This window comes from Chiloscyllium plagiosum, chromosome 7 (genome assembly GCF_004010195.1).
Source record: "Chiloscyllium plagiosum isolate BGI_BamShark_2017 chromosome 7, ASM401019v2, whole genome shotgun sequence".
Lineage (NCBI taxonomy): Eukaryota > Metazoa > Chordata > Chondrichthyes > Orectolobiformes > Hemiscylliidae > Chiloscyllium > Chiloscyllium plagiosum.
The window spans coordinates 9,158,487-9,175,863 of record NC_057716.1 but is presented as its reverse complement, the minus strand read 5'-3'; the positions used below and the strand labels follow the sequence as shown (position 1 = coordinate 9,175,863).

Genomic DNA, 17,377 nt, shown 5'->3' with positions numbered 1-17,377 from the left:
CATGTTGCTCCTGTATTTTAGTGATGGTGGAGGGAATGATTGTAGATGTGCCAAGCAAGCTGACTGCTTCAGCTTGGATGGTGTCAAGCTTCATGAGTGTTAATCAGTTGTGCTGATCCAGGCAAGTAGGGAGACTTGTGCCATGTAGGTAGTGTACAAGGTATGAGGAGTCATGAGGTGAGTTAATTGCTGCAGGTTTCCTAGTCTTCGACTCGTTCTTGGAGTGATAGTATTTACAGATATATATTCATTAAGCTGTTTATGGATGTTTATCCCTACCCCTGAGCCAGCAAGACTGGGTTCAAGACCCACCTGTTTATGACACATGTCGGCAATAAGTGGGACTTGAACCCAGCCTTGCTGGCACAGGGATAGGGATACTATAACTGTGCCACAACAACCCTAATTAAGTTTAATTTCTGCTCAGTTTTAACTCTCAAGATATTGATTTGTGCGGGGATGCAATGATGACATTGTCTTTGAATGTCAAGGGTCAATGTAGATTCTCTTGTTGGAGATGAAGATTGCATGGCACTCCTGATTTAGCCTAATCCCCCATGATGGCTTGAATACTTCGAACAAATCACTGCTTAACATTTTACATTCTAAAGAAAATATCCTAATTCTTGCGTGTTTCTGCTGGCTGTGGATAATAATTGTCTTCAGTTTTGGAGTAATTTACAGAATCTAAATGTGTCAACTTAGTTCTGTAATACAAACAAAAAAGGCTGGAAGTTCTCAGCAGGTCTGGAGCCAGTGAAACTGAGTTAATGTTTAGGTTTTTCCTCAGAACTGAAAGATGTTAAGATTTAAGTCTTAAAAGCATGCTGTTACAGAGCAAAGGTGTCAATAAAGAAACAACAAATATGTGCAGAGCAGTGAATGGATAGAACGAAAACGTTACCAGTCCTTGCTGTCTGAGAAAGTCATTGTTCAATATTAATTGTAGAAATGTTAAGAGTGCTATGTATGGAGATCATGCATGGATCTAAACTGCATAAGTAGAATTCAAGTCAGAATTCATATGTATTGCTTCAGAGCAGATGCTGAGGAAAAGGGTATGGCTGTGAAAGTCAGTTTTTACTAGCTTCCTAATCAAGTGGGAGAAGGAGAACGGAAAGATGGACTGTACCAGGATAAAATGGCAACCTTGTTGGAGTGGAGAACAGAAGTACTTAAAGGTGAGCATTTCTGAAAGTGAAGTGGAAGGAATTGAACACTCCACCTAAAGAAAAATATCATGGATTCTGGAAACTTGATATTGTAAACAGAAGATATGGGTATACTCAAACAAGGCTGTATCTGTTCATTTGGCATGATGTTTATTTTAGTTTTATTATTCATGAGCTTATTGTTTTATATACCTGTATTTACGTAAATGGGGAAAGAGGAAGAAAAAATAAATTGGAAATAATTCAATTTAGAGGGAATTTTTCTGATGGTGCCTCACACCCCTCCCTTGTCCTCGTTACCCTGTGAAAGTGAAGTTTGTGTCTTGGCGCTAGATCTTCCTTCAGTAAACTTTAAATGTTTCTAGAATGCAGTGAATACTTCCTAGACATTTTAAATGAAATAGATTAAATTTAAAACTGATATTGGGATGGTCTCATGACATCTTAAATCTGTCGTAATCCCTCAGTTTGGATTGTGTCCATCTGGCAGAGCTCCATCCATTCTTGTGTTTAGGTTGAAACTGGACTAAGAATTAATGCTGCAACGTTGCCGTCACACAAATGAATTGCAACCACCCTAAGTTGCGGAAGAAATGCTGACAAAATAAGCCATTGGAAAGTGTCAAACGTGGCCATAAAGGAAGCAGTCAGGAATTGTTTAACAATTGACTTATTCTCAACAAACTGCATCTGTCTGTAATGTGATACTTTTCCCATCTTTTTCTACCCTGATCAAATTTTCAATATCCAGAATGACAGTGGTCAGAATGTGGGTGGCACGGTGGCCCAGTGGTTAGCACTGCTGCCTCTCAGCGCCAGAGTCCGGGGTTCAATTCCCGCCTCAGGCGACTGACTGTGTGGAGTTTGCACGTTCTCCCCGTGTCTGCGTGGGTTTCCTCCGGGTGCTCCGGTTTCCTCCCACAGTCCAAAGATGTGCAGGTCAGGTGAATTGGCCATGCTAAATTGTCCGTAGTATTAGGTAAGAGGTAAATGTAGGGGTAGGGGTGGGTTACGCTTCGGCGGGTCAGTTTGGACTTGTTGGGCCGAAGGGCCTGTTTCCACACTGTAAAGTAATGTAATCTAGATGAGGGAAGGTTTTCTCCAGATTTTCCTGCTGCTGCAACAATGATACTCTTCAGGATCTGGTTATGAACTTGTCAGCCATTGGTTATGAACTAGAAATACCTGTCAGAAGTTTGAACTGATTCAGTCATAGTGCTGCAGCATTATGGGCATGTCAGGTGTTGTAAGTTTTACGTACATTTCAAATGACGTTGGCTAAATTCACTTGAGATTTGGATTGAATTCAGATTGTTTTCAGCACATGCCAGTTTATGTGATAAAATTTGATTTTTTTTTAAAGTAACTGTTGCCATTAGATTTGACTGATTTAATTATTCTTGTCAAAATAAAAGTGGAAGGAAGATATGTGTTGTGGATGTTGAATTTTGCTTGAAAGGGTTATTTTTCATTCTTCTGTTTAGCCTGTTTGCCTTTAATATTTGAGAATTCAGGAGAAGTTGGAGAGACCTAAGAAGTAAAGCTCGGCAAAATTCATGGATTACAGAAATGATTGTAACTGTGGGGTTTGGATTGCTAGGTTCTCTGTATAACAGCAGGATTTATATATCTATAAAACTAAAACAGATCACTGGCTTCTCATGAGTCAGGAGCCTGGTTTGCCACTAAGTAGTCTTTCTGGCTTAATCAAGATATCGTTTTTTCCACTGAACTGGAGTATCATTACAAAATTGTTTATCTTTTATTATCTATAGAGCCAACTTTCTGCAATATTTGTATGACATTCAGTCTTGAATAAGAATCCTACTGGTGACTGCGCTAAATGAAATCAAGTGAATTAAAATAATTCAGTTACCATGCATTCAGTTAGCAGCATTATTCAGTTACCATGTCCTTAGCCCCTCTGACACCTCCGTCATCCTTAAAACCCTCTGAGATGTCTTCTTGGTTCAAAATCCTGAAACTCTCACTCTAATAGCATTGTGTGCGTGTGTTGTGTGTGTGTGTGTGTACAGCAAATGGACTGCAGAAGTTCAAGAAACCATTTCTTTATTACCTTCTCAAGGGAAACCAGGGGTGGGCAACAAATGCTGGCTCAGCCAACAGTACTCCCATCCCGTGAGTGAATTTAAAAAAAAATTCTAGCCTTTTCAGAAAACTCTGTTTTAAATGTTATATCTTTTAGTTCCTGTGCCTTCAGCTGCCCAAGCCCTAAGCTCTTTCCTTTTTGCACCATTTTACCCTTTTTGTCTTTCATTGTTTTTCTAAATATTTAAAATCTATATACTTTTTGACCTAGTTTTGGTCATCTGCCTTAATGTCTCCTGAGACATGTTGGTGCCATATTTTGTTTTGTTTTGCTTCTGTGATGCTTTCTTGCATCATTTTAAAAATAAAACTATTGTATTTATAGTTTTTCTTGGTTTTGAACGTTTTTAATATAATGAACAACTCAGAACCTCATGCATTTTGGGTAGTCGATTAATGCTACCCATGAGATTAACATTGATTTTTTTTGGTTACTAGCAACAGTAATGCTATGAGTGAAAAGTGCAATTATTAATTTAAGCATTTAATTCTTTTAGGAAGTTGTAACCAGCAGTCGTCATTATGTTAACCGGCTCTTTGATCCTGACCCCCAGAAGGTGTTGTAAAGCATAATGTGGTTTAAAGTACCTTATGCTGGTTTATTATGTTGACTGCCTGTAAGTGTAGGTTATTTGTAATAAACTATTTTAGGAATTTGCATCAAGTCCTTTTTCATGCTCTTCACTATCTGAGAAATCCACTTTAATAATCACCTACTGTAATGAGTCATGTGTGCGCATTCAAAATAGATTCTTGTCTTAAATACTAGGACAGTGGGATAAGACTTTTGTTTGGAACCATTATATTACGATAACAAGTACTTTTGAAATTTGGATTTGTGTACATTTAATATTTGAAATCTGAGACCATAACTTTGACAGTATTAATATATTTATTTAATGCAGAGGTAGAATGTAGTTCTGTCCAATATATTATTCACTAACCGTCTGGTAAATTAGAATCCATATGGGGCTAATTGTCACTTTGATTCATAAATGAGAGTTAGAGACTGTCATTGGGCATGTAACCTCAGTGCTATATGGTGCACATGCTCTTTAATCTTCTTGTGTTTCTTAGCAACATGGTAATACGTTTTGATTGTTGTGTGTGCTTATTTGTTTCTGCTAAAGTGCTGTTTACCATGGATAAATAGACATCATGCAAACACCAGCAGCATTGATAGCGTTCCTCAATCCATAGTTTACCTGTCAGAATAAGCTCCATATGTCAGAAAAAAGTAAAATCCAACAATCAGTCCAACAAGACACACTGTGACAAAAGGAAAGCTACATCATGTTCTTGAGAACTTATGATCTGGCACCTGGTACACAAGTCAACTTTCTCGGGAATAATTTTGAAATTCGATTCCCATGAACAGTTACTGGACAGAAATTTAGAAGTGGCAATAAATGTCCTGTATGATAAATTCAAGGCCAGAATTGCAAACATTGAAAGAGTAAGATGTCAAAGATGGGGTTTGCACTGAAGGGTAGATATTTGCTAAATAAACGTACAGAAGGAAAACGACCATTATTTTGTGTAAGGCATTTTCCATTTGAAATTAGCCGTATCTGTGACAACAGCTTCTGGTGTTTAGAAAAGAATAGTTTTATTTTTAAAATGATGCACTTTTGTCTTTATAGTTTTTCTTGGTTTTGAATCTTTATATAATAAATAACTCAGAACCTCATGCATTTTGGGTAGAAGATTAATGCTACTCGTGAGGTTAACTTGATGATTTTTTTGGTTGCTAACAACAGGAATGCTATTAGTGAAAAGTGCAGTTATTAATTTAAGCACTTCATTCTCTTTAGGAAGTTACAGCCAGCAGTCGTCATTATGTTGACCGGCTCTTTGATCCTGACCCCCAGAAGGTGTTGCAAGGTGTTATGTAAGTACTGTATGAGAATAAGCGTTCCGTCTCTCCTGATCCTTATCTAAAGTTCATTGCAATTTTCAGATTACAGGGTCTTGAGTCTCTAATCAGCCTGAAGACTGCAGTTAATGAAGTTAATAAATATTTGCAAGTCTTTTGTATTCTAGGAATGAAAGAGCAATTAAAGATACTTTGTTCTCTGTGTGTAACTGGATGTATGGAAATAGTTATAAAAGCATTTATGAACTTTAATTGAAAACCATAATTCTGTGATTTAAAAAAAAATCGACATGCTTATGGTTTAAAGTACTAAGTGAACCATATTTAAACAATGATCTCAATGATTATTCATAAATGTATGTAATATTATAGTTAGGCTTCTAAATAGTGACTGAAGATGTCACTTCAAAAGAGTTGGAGTGTTAGAGCAAATTTCACTGCAATATACTTTTGATTTGGCTTGTTTTTGAGTAATAGAGGTATACAGCACGGAAATAGACCTTTTGGTCCAACCTGTCCATGTCGACCAGATATCCCAACCCAATCTAGTCCCACCTGCCAGCACCCAGCCCATATCCCTCCAATCCCTTCCTATTCATATACCCATCCAAATGCCTTTTAAATGTTGCTGTTGTACCAGCCTCCATCACTTCCTCTCGTACTTCATTCCATACACGTACCACCCTCTGCGTGGAAAAAGTTGCCCCTTAGGTCTCTTTTATATCTTTCCCCTCTCACCCTAAACCTATGCCTTCTAGTTCTGGGCTCCCCCACCCCAGGGAAAAGACTTTGTCTATTTATCCTATCCATGCCCCTCATGATGCTGTAAACCTCTTAGGGCAGCCCTCAGCCTCCGATGCTCCAGGGAAAACAGCCCCAGCCTGTTCAGCCTCTCCTTATAACTCAAATCCTCCAACCCTGGCAACATCCTAGTAAATCTTTTCTGAACCCTTTCAAGTTTCACAACATCTTTCCAATAGGAAGGAGACCAGAATTGCATGTTATATTCCAATAACCAATGTCCTGTACAACCACAACATGACTTCCCAACTCCTTTACTCAATACTCTGACAAATAAAATAAACCACACCAAACGCCGCCTTCATTATCCTATCTGTGACTCTCCTTTCAAGGAGATGTGATCCTGCACTCCGAGGTCTCTTTGTTCAGCAACACTCCATACCATTAAGTGTATAAGTCCTGCTAAGATTTGCTTTCCCAAAATGCAGTACCTCACATTTATCTAAATTAAACTCCATCTGCCACTTGCCTGCCCACTGGCCCATCTGATCAAGATCCCGTTGTAATCTGAGGTAACCTCCTTCAATGTCCACTACACCTCCAATTTTGGTGTAATCTGCAAAGTTACTAACTATACCACTTTATTCTCACATCCAAATCATTTATATAAATGACGAAAAATAGTGGACCTGACACCGATCCTTGTGGCACTCCACTGGTCACAGGCCTCCAGTCTGAAAATCAACCCTCCACCACCACCCTCTGTCTTCTACCTTTGAGCCGGTTCTATATTCAACTGGCTAGTTCTCCCTGTATTCCGTAAGATCTAACCTTGCTAACCAGTCTCCCATGAAGAACCTTGTCGAACGCCTTACTGAAGTCTATGTAGAACACATCTACTGCTCTGTCCTCATCAATCCTCTTTGTTACTCTTTCAAAAAACTCAATCAAGTTTGTGAGACATGATTTCCCACGCACAAAGCCAGGATTTATCCACTTTTAACCATTTCAAGACATCCAGCACTTCCTCCTCTGTAATCTGGACATTTTTCAAGATGTCACCATCTATTTCCCTACATTTTATATCTTCCATGTTCTTTTCCACAGTAAAATACTGATGCAAAATACTCAAATATTATTTCCCTCATTTTCTGTGGTTCCACACAAGGCCCTATTCTCTCCCGAGTTACCCGTTTGTCCTTAATGTATGTGTAAAAACCCTTTGGATTCTCCTTAATTCTATTTGCCAAAGCTATCTCATGTCCCCTTTTTGCCCTCCTGTTTTGAGCAGTCTAAGTTACTTCCTTTGAAATGTAAGAGAAGCTGATAATTTACAATGTTAACTCAACAAAGTGTATTGGAGGGACCTTGTTATATTTAAAAAAAAAAATCTAGGAAGTTGACCAAGCACTACATAGGACATTGTCACCTTGAAGCAGAGGTAGCCATTTAAAACGAATTAGGATTGATGGGGTTTCCAGGTGGTCAACTGTTTTTGGTTTGGTTTGGTATGGTTGTTAGTTAGTGGGTCTACTGATATTGAGGGTAGAGTATCCAGGTACATAAGTTCTGAAAACAAAATCTTTTACATTTAAATGAAGTGCTGAACTATCAAAACACTTTGTTTTCAGTAATCGTTTTGTGTTTGTGCTTCATTTTGTTTTGGCAGTGACATGAAGAATGCTGTTATTGGAAATAACAAACAAAAAGCTAATCTGATTGTCCTGGGAGCAGTACCAAGGTATTGTAACAGTTTAATTTTTTTCCATAGTGGAATCATAAATACAGGAACAGTCCTGTAGCCTCTTCTATCATTTAGTGAACACGGTTGATCTAGAAGCTAACTCCATTATACCCACTTTTGCCCATTACCCCTTTAATACATTTGATCAATAGAATCATTCAAAATTAGGATTGTACCCAACGTTAGTGACCACTTGCAGAAGAGTGTTACAAACTTTTACTGATCTGAGTTAGTCATGGTTGAGAGTGCTTTCCTGGGAAAGCACAGCAGGTCAGGCAACATCCGAGGAGCAGGAGAATCAACGTTTTGGGCATAAGCCCTTCATCTGAAATGAGGCTTGTGGGCTGGGTATGAGATGATGGGGATGAAGGTGGGGTTGCGGGGGGAAGGTAGCTGAGAAAGAGATAGGTGGATGAAGGTGATAGGTCAAAAGGGGGTAGTGACGGACAGGTTCGGAGGGTGGTGCTGAGTTGGAAGCTTGGGACTGGGTTAATATGTAGGGAATGGAAATGAGGGCACTGTTGGAATCCACACAGGGTTGCAGGGTACCAAGGTGGAATATGAGGTGTTCTTCCTCCAGACGTCTGGTGTTAGTAGTTTGGCAGTGGAGGAGGCCCAAGATCTGCATGTCCTTGACGGAGTGAGAGGGGGAGTTGACGTGCTCAGCCATGGGACGGTGGGGTTGGTGGGTGCGGACGTCCCAGAGATGTTCTCTGAAACGATCCTTAAGAAGGCATCCTGTCTCCCTGAGGAGACCACACCAGATGCAGTTGATGACATTGGGAGAGGTACAGGTAAATTTCTGTTGGATGTGCAAGGATCCCTTGGGGTCTTGGACGGAGGTGTGGGGAGTGGTGTGGGCGCAGGTTTTGCACTTCCTGCAGTGGCAAGGAAAGGTGCCAGGAATGGGGTGTGGACTGGTGGAGGGTGGGAACCTGACGAGGGAGTTGTGGAGGGAATGGTGTCTCAAGAACGCTGATAGGGGTAGGAAGGGAAATATATCATTGGTGGTGGAATCCGTTTGGAGTTGGCGGAAGTGGCGGAGGGTAATGCGATGTATGCGGAGCTTGGTGGGGTGGAAGGTGAGGACCAGAGTGTTTTGTCCTTGTTGCGTTGGGAGGGGTGGGGTTCGAGGGCAGTTTTGTGAAGTGGAGGAGATGCGCTGGAGGACATCGTCAACCATGTGGGAAGGGAAGTTACAATCACGAAAGAAGGAGGCCATCTGGGACTGTCTCGGATGGAATTGGTCATCCTGGGAACAGATGCAGCGGAGGCGGAGGATTTGGGAATAAGGGATGGCGTTTTTGCAGGAGGTGGGGGGGAGGAGGTGTAGTCTAGGTAGCTGTGGGAGTCAGTGGGCTTGTAGTAGATGTCTGTGGTTTGTCGATCACTGGAAACAGTGATGGAGAGGTCCAGGAAGGGGAGGGAGGTGTCCGAGATGGTCCAGGTGGATTTGAGGTCGGAGTGGAAGTTGTTGGTAAAGTTGATGAGCTGTTCAACCTCCTCATGGGAGCAAGAGGCAGTGCCGATACAGTCATCGGTGTAGTGAAGGGACAGGTTGGGGTGGTGTCTGTGTAACTGCAGAAGTTGGACTGTTCCATGTATCCATCAAACAGGCAGGCATAGCTGGGTCCCATGCGGGTCCCCATGGCTACCCCTTTGGTTTGGAGGAAGTGGGAGGATTGGAAGGAGAAGTTGTTGAGGGGGAGGACCAGTTCAGCCAGGCGGATGAGGGGGTTGGTGGAAAGGTACTGGTTGAGATGGCATGAGAGGAAGAAACAGAGCTTGGTCATGTCCAGTTTGTAGTGCACTCACCTCTGAGTCAAAAAGTTGTAAATTCCATGTCCTAATCTGCAATTTGATTATGATAATCTTGGTTGACAAGTGGTGCAGAATGGATAGAGTGCTGCACTGTTAGAGATGCCATCTTTCAGAGGAGCTGTTAATCAGCATCCTTGTCTCCCCTTTTATGGTCTTTTTTGTCCTCCCTTGGCATTACTTGGAAGAAGAGCAAGCAGTTATCCTGGTTGCCAGACTAATATTTAATGCTTGAATCATCATCACAGAAGCAGATTATCTATTCATTAACATATTGCTACTTATGCGTATTTGCTCTGTGCAAATTAACTACTATCTTTCCTACAATACAATATTGCTATCCTTCAGAAGTGCTCCATTCGTTGTAAAGTCTGTCAGTTAGGAAAAGAGCTCCAAAATGACAGTGTGTTTTACTTGCATGTGGAGTTGTTTCCCAACTTTAAACCTTAAGGGCCTGGTGGCAATTTTATGCTAATGTTTTGATGAATTTGTGGGATATAGGTGTTGCTGGCTGGCCAACATTTATTCTCCTTCCTTAGTTGTACTTGAGGTGGTGATGAGCGCCTTCTTGAACCACCGCAGTTCATGTGCTGTAGGTTGACCCATAATATCTTTGGGAAGGGAATTCCAGGTTTTCGACCATTTTGACTCGCAACATTTAGGCTCTGTCTTGATTCATTAACTGGTTGGAGTAGTTTATCTGGACCTTTTTCTCGTTTCACCCTCAATATCTTAAACTGCTAATCTACACCACTGCTAAGGTCTGGAAGTATTTAACTCGATAACTCGGTAATATTAGGAATAAGTCCTTGTGTGTGTATAAGGCTTCATAATTCCAGAGAATGGATTGATTTGGGGCAGGTTGATCATTCAACTTAGAAATAAAACATTTTGAGGAAGGGACACTTTCAAATTATCTTCACACAATCCTTTTCGTTTTCTGTGGGGGATATGTAGTAAAAGTTGAGTAAAAAAGAGGGTTCTTTGCTGAAATTCAACCTGTGTTACTAATAGTTTTTGGAATAGAGGAAGCCTTCTACTTCTAGCATCAGTATCAACTACCATATATACTAGAGTATTGACTGATCTCACCTAAGACCAAAGTCTTTGTGCTTACCACTCACTCCATATTGAAATCAAAGTTGCCCTGGTTTAGATCGCCTGGATAGATTCATAGACTAGCATACCATTGAAGGCAGCTGTTTGACACCTTGTATTATTTTTGAGGGTATGGCACGGGTGACAAACAGCAACTCTCCAACAGCAAAGTGCTAAGTGGTGGTGGATTTCACCTTTTCCAAATCTAGTGCATGTAAATGTAGACCCCCCCCACACACACACTTTCTGTTTTGATAAGCTTAAATCTTAGAAACTCCACTTTTAATTGAGTTTCTGCTGTCATTTGTGCAGAGGGATAAAACATTTTCAAAATGTTGCATTAAGCAAGCTAAGTAATATGGCAAAGTAGGAATTTTGTAAAACTTGAATTGCTGTTTCATTTGTGATGTGAGTTTTAATCAAGAGAAATAGACAGTGTTAATAAGCAAAGTTGATATTTTCATTCTGGTGTATTGTATGTTGGTTGTATTAGGATTCTTTTACAAATGTTAAATGCCATGAATGTCAACATTTTACATCTGATTGTGGAATATGACAAATTAGTTTAATTAATTAATCTGAAACAGTTATTAATTCATAAATGAAATATGGACCACAGTTTTTGTGACCACTGGTCATATAAGGGGTAAATATAAAACTGTATTCTATGATTTCAATTCTTGGTTTACATTTTGGCCAAAGGAAAGTATTAATGTTTGCAAGATTTTTATACCTCTGCTGGAATTTGGACATTTGTGTTTGTTGTCTGTCATTAATTGTCCTTTGAAAGTCAAGAGTTAACCAATGCTTAGATCTAGAGTCACATTAGGTAGGCCAAGTAAGGACCTGAAGGATGGGTTTTAATAACAATTGATAGTTTTATGGTCACAATTACTAGCTTCCAATTATAGATTTTATTATTTAAATTAAAATGCCACCAGCTGTCCTGGTAGAATTTGGACCAAAGTGCCTTGACCATTAGCCTGGGTCTCTGAATTACTGGTTCAGTGACATTCTCTACTACCCTACCATTTCCCTGTAAGTGCCTGTTGGTTCTAAAGAAGTTATATCTGGCCAGTTAGAGAAATCTGCTTGAGTAACTGTAGATATGAATTGAACAATGTTTTTGACTTCAATTTGAATTTAAATACATGTTGAAATGCTTTTTTTCTCTTTTGCAGATTACTTTACCTACTACAACAAGAGACTTCAACTGTAGAACTTAAAACCGAATGTGCAGTAGTTTTAGGAAGTCTTGCAATGGGCACAGAAAATAATGTCAAGTCTTTGTTAGATTGCCACATAATTCCAGCATTACTGCAAGGTACTACGATCGTGAAGGAATGTTTGGTAAAGTTGAGTGAACATCATGTTTGATATGAAGCTAAGTGGCTTACATCATACAGCATCGATTCAGCTAGATCACAACAATCCCAAATTTGACCTGTATTTTATAGAATCCCTACGTGTGGAAACAGGCCATTTGACCCCTCAAGTCCATACCAACCCTCTGAAGAGTATCCTACCCACACACATTCCCCTCCCATTTACTCTACATTTCCCCTGACTAATGCACCTAGTCTACACGCTCCTGAACACTATAGCCATGCTAAATTTGCCAATCTACCTAACCTCCACATCTTTGGATTGAGGTAGGAAACCGGAGCACCTGGTGGACACCCACACAGACACTGGGGGGGATTGTGCAAACTATACACAGACAGTCGCCCAAGGCCGGAATCAAACCCGGGTGCCTGGCACTGTGAGACAGTAGTGCTAAACCCCGTTAGCTTACTATAGCATTCATGTGTATAGTCCCTGAAGGTTTCCATCCAGGTTGATAAGGTTGTTAAGAAGGCGGACAGTGTGTTAGCTTTTATTGGTAGAGGAATTGAGTTTCAGAGCTGTACCCAGCCAGATAACTTTTAAATGTTGCAATTGTACTAGCCTCCACTACTTCTGCCAGCTCATTCCATACATGTACCACCCTCTGCATGAAAAGGTTGCCCAATAGGTCTCTTCTATATCTTTCCCCTCTCACCCTAAACCTATGCCCTCTAGTTCTGGACTCCCTCACCCCAGGGAAGATACTTTGTTTATTTATCCTATCCATGGCCCTCATGATTTTATAATCTTCTATAAGGTCACACTCAGTCTCTGGCACTCCAGGGTAAACAGCCCAGCCTGTTCAGCCTCTCCCTGTAGCTCAGATCCTCCAACCCTGGTAACATCCTTGTAAATCTTTTCTGAATCCTTTCAAGTTTCAGAACCTCCTTCCTTCTACCCCAGAAGAGATTCCAATGATCCAAAAATGTGAATCCATCTCTGATACACCAGCTCCTCAACCATGCTTTCATCTGTTCTATCGTCCTATTCCTGTCCTCACTAGCTCGCAGCACTGGGAGTAGTCCTGATATTAATACACTCAAGGATCTCCTTTTTAAATTCCTGCCTAACTCTCTCTATATTCTCCCTTCAGAATCTCATCCTTTTCCCTTCCTGTGTCATTGATTCCAATGTATATGATGATCTGCTGGTTCCCTCTTCCCCTTCTGAGACATCGTTGATCCTGACATCAAGGAATCAACACACCGTTCTGATTTTTCGCTGCTGGGCACAGAAACCTCTGTCTGTGCCTCAGACTAGAGTCCCCTAACACAGTCGATGTCTTGGAACCTGAAGTACCTCTCATTGCATTAGAGCCAGTCTCAATACCAGAAACTTGGCTGTTCATGCTACATTCCTCTGAAAATCGATCACCCCCTACATTTTCCAAAACAACATACTTGTTTGAAATGGGAATAGCTACAGAAAACACCTGCACTACCTGCCTACCTCTCTTGCCTTTCCTGGAGTTAACCCATCTATGTGACTGTGTCTGCAACCTTTCTCTCTTCCTAAAACTGCTGTCCATCACATCCCCTTGCTCTTGGAAATTCCTCGTTGTGTCTAACTGTCTCTCTAATCGATCCATTCGATCTGATAGGATTTGCAACCAATGGCATTTATTGCAGGTATAATCCTCAGTAATACATAAACTCTCCCTAAACTCCCACATCAGGAAGAAGAGCATATCCACTCTACTAAAGGCCATTTTGCTTCTTTCAGTCTACAGACCCAGAAAATAGCACTGTCTTATTCCTCTACAAAACACTGCTCCAGGCTAACTTAAGGCTAACTTAATACTTATGGCTTTATTTTTAGGTTTAATCAAGAGACCTAGCTCGATAAAATATATAATCAAGAAAGAATCCACTCTACTCCCTACTGCAGACTTACTGTGAGGCCACACTTAAAAATATTCATTTATTTGTTTCTGTGTTGTGACCTCTCCCAAACAGGTTCTTCCAAGATTAGTTGTGAATTTCACTGTTTGTTAATTTTCCAGATGCACTCTGATGTCCAGAGATACATGAATTCAAACCTATTGGACTATAACCTGGTGTTGTGACTTTTAACTTTGTTCACCCCAGTCCAACACTGGCATTTCCAAATCAAGATTGTAGAAAATATTGAATATAAGGTTTTTTTATTCCTTCATAGGATTAGTTAAGCAAAACACTTTTTGTACCTAACCCTAATTATCTTTGAAGGTGTTAGTTACTTGCTGAGAATTTTATTACAAGTGTTAACCTTGATCTTTTTATAAATTGTCATAGAATGGTTTTTGCACTGGAAGAGACTGTTCAACTTATTGTATGTATGTTGACTCTTTGAGTGAGTGACTCATCGTATCCCACATCCCCAACCTTTTTTTCACAAATGTCCTGCAACGGTTTCACTTTTTAGATATTTATCTGATCCTCTTTAGGAGGCTTGAATGAAATCAGTCTGGAATGTTCTCTCGTGGAGAGCATTCTTGATCTTAACCACACAATATAAAAAACTGCTTTCCCCCTGTCAGGGTTGCTCCTGTTAATCACTTGAACTGAATTTCCACTGATTTGATTTTTCTGCTGAAGGGAGCAATTTCTCCATGTCACTTGGCCCAGATCTCTTTATAATTTAAAGAAAAAGCAAAAGAACTGCAGATGCTGGAAATATAAACAGAAATTGCTGGAAAAACTCAGCAGGTCTGGCAATATTTCTGCAGAGAAATCAGAGTTAACATTTCGATTCCAGTAACAGTTCTGAGGAGCTGTCGCTGGACCCAAAATGTTAACTCTGGTTTCCTTTTACCGTTGATGCCAGACCTGCTGAGTTTTTCTGACAATTTCTTTGGATTAAAATGATAAGGGATAAAAACAATCTCCTATCAGAGTTAACATTTCGGTTCCAGTAACAGTTCTGAGGAGCTGTCGCTGGACCCAAAATGTTAACTCTGGTTTCCTTTTACCATTGATGCCAGACCTGCTGAGTTTTTCTGGCAATTTCTTTGGATTAAAATGATAAGGGATAAAAACAATCTCCTGACTTTGTTTTTCTCCAAGGAATAAAAAACACCAGTTTCTTCAATCATGTAGCTGAACATCCTTATTCCTTGAATCATACCCAGGAATCTTTTTCTGCAGCCTCTGTGATGCTCCAAGTCTTACCCAGTACTGCAGTTGAGGCTGAGCCAGGGTCTTATACAAATTAGTTATGAATCTCTTGCTTTTGTGCTCTGTTTCTGTTTATAAAGCACAGAATGCAATATGGTTTATTAACCACTTTCTCAAACTCCATGTGATGTGTGCATATTTGCTACCAAGCAGCTTTCTTTTTTCCTGCATCTACTTCAGAATTGAATCCTTTCTGTTGTATTATCTGCCCTTGTTCTTTCTACTAAAATGAATCACTTTCCATGTTTCTACATTGATTCATCTGCCACTTCTCTGCCCATTCCACAGTATTGCCCAAATTGTCTAGAAGTTTCTCACTATCCACTTGGCATTCTCAATTCATAATTCCTGCAAAATATTTGGCCTTGCAAATTTTTGAAATTGTGCCTTGTGCATCAAAGTATAAGTCACTAATAGTTGCCACAAAAGCAAGTAGTCCAAATACAGGGAACCCCACTGTATACCTCCTTTAAGAGTGTTTGAACCTGTAGACCTCTGTTTCTCCTCACTTGGGAGATAGTGAGGACTGCAGATGCTGGAGATCAGAGTCGAGCGTGTGTTGCTGGAAAAACACAGCAGGTCAGGCAACATCTGAGGAGCAGGAGAATTGACATTTTGGGCATAAATGCTTCATCAGGAAACTTGTCACTCTTTTCCTTGCTGCCACTGTCCATTTTTTGTGGCTTTAGCTTTGTTGGCAATTTTTTTTATTTGTTCTTATCAAATGTTTTTTGGAAGTCCACGTCCAACACATTACCCTCATCAATCCGCTCTGTTACCTCAACGAAACATTCAAGCAAGTTGGTTAAACATAATTTGTCCTTAACAAAACTATACCGTCTTTCCTTAATTAAGTTTTGTCCAAGTTATTGTTGATTTTGTCCCGAATTATTGTTTCTAAAAGCTTTTCCACCATTTCAATGAAACGGAGTTGCTGTGTTATCTTTCCAAACTTTTTTGGACAAACCTGTAACATTTGGAGTTCTCCAATCCTCTGTCACCATTCTTATATTTCTAAGAAGGAGTGGAAGATTACGGCTAATTCTTCACAATTTTCACTCTTGCCTGGAATACATGATCACATCTGACCCTGATTTCTTACCAACTTTAAGAGCACTTAGCCTATCCATTATCTTTTATCATTAATGTTTAGCCCATTCAGCATCTCAGTGACCTGCCCTTTAACTATAATTTGGGCAAGTTCTTCCTAGGTTCAACCATACCTGTGCCTTTTGTTCCTAATCTGCTCTACTCTTTTTGCTACCCTTTTGCTATTTTCATACTTGTAGAAGATTTTTGATATTCAGTTATATTTTAGCTGACAGTTTCCTTTCAACTTTTCCCTTGCTCATTTCTCATTTCTATTCTGAATTTTTGTTTTACTCAATCTGGTTCTCATTGTAACATCTACTCAATGTCTGTTATGTACACAGGTTTTCTGCTTTATCTTCATTTCATCAACCACGGAGTTTGGATTTGTTTGTCTTTTCTTTCTCCTTCATGAATGTATCTCAAATATATGCAAATCTCCTCTTTAGAAGAGAAAGTTCAGTTTTGGGTTTTTCTGCTAAACTTTGATTGCGGTTTATTTGGATGGATCTGTTCTCGCCCTGTTGAAGTTGCCCCTCCTCCAGTTAATAATTCTTACTCTGGATTATTCCATGTTCTTTTTCTATTGTGAACCTAAACCTTATGATCATTGCTCCATCAATACACCCCCAATGACAGTTGATCCACTTGTCCCACTTATGCCTCAGAATCCGATCTATCAGTATGTTCTTCATTGGGCAAGAAATATACTAATTTAGAAAATTCTCCTGAACATCATCAACTCTTCCCCTTTTCTGCCCTTTGCACTATTACTATCTCAGTTGACACGAGGAAAACCAAAATTATTGTTATGACTATCTATCTTGCACACTTATTTCCTATTGCATTGGTTCCTTCACCTCTTTGATACTAGCTGTTAATCTATGCAATACCATCTATGTAGTATAATTGTAACTAATATTTCTTAGCCATAATTAAATAATTATGTCCATGACTCCTCTGGAGCATTCTCTTCACCAATGCTATTGTTCTTGTTAATCAGTGCTGCAAACCCCACTGACATCCTTTCCTTCCAGAAACACCTTTTATACAGCAGTATTTAGTGCCTATTTCCACCCTTTTTTGAGCCAGATCTCTGATGTAACCATAATATAATGTTCTGGTTTGGTCAACCATGGCTACATCTCAACAACTTTATTAATCTCATTTTGTGCATTCATATGCTTGC

The 17,377-nt window shown here is 39.8% G+C and overlaps 1 protein-coding gene across 1 annotated transcript in view; it reads left to right on the top strand.

Moving 5' to 3' along the window:
• Positions 1-1,077: 1,077 nt before the first annotated feature.
• armc8 (armadillo repeat containing 8) overlaps positions 1,078-17,377 on the top strand; it is a 91,236-nt gene continuing 74,936 nt past the window's right edge. Inside the window, exons 1-4 of the mRNA XM_043692969.1 lie at positions 1,078-1,181; positions 5,096-5,172; positions 7,568-7,639; positions 11,740-11,882. Coding sequence (XP_043548904.1) covers positions 1,122-1,181; positions 5,096-5,172; positions 7,568-7,639; positions 11,740-11,882 — 352 coding nt within the window. The 5' untranslated portion in view covers positions 1,078-1,121. The remainder of the gene's footprint in view (positions 1,182-5,095; positions 5,173-7,567; positions 7,640-11,739; positions 11,883-17,377) is intronic.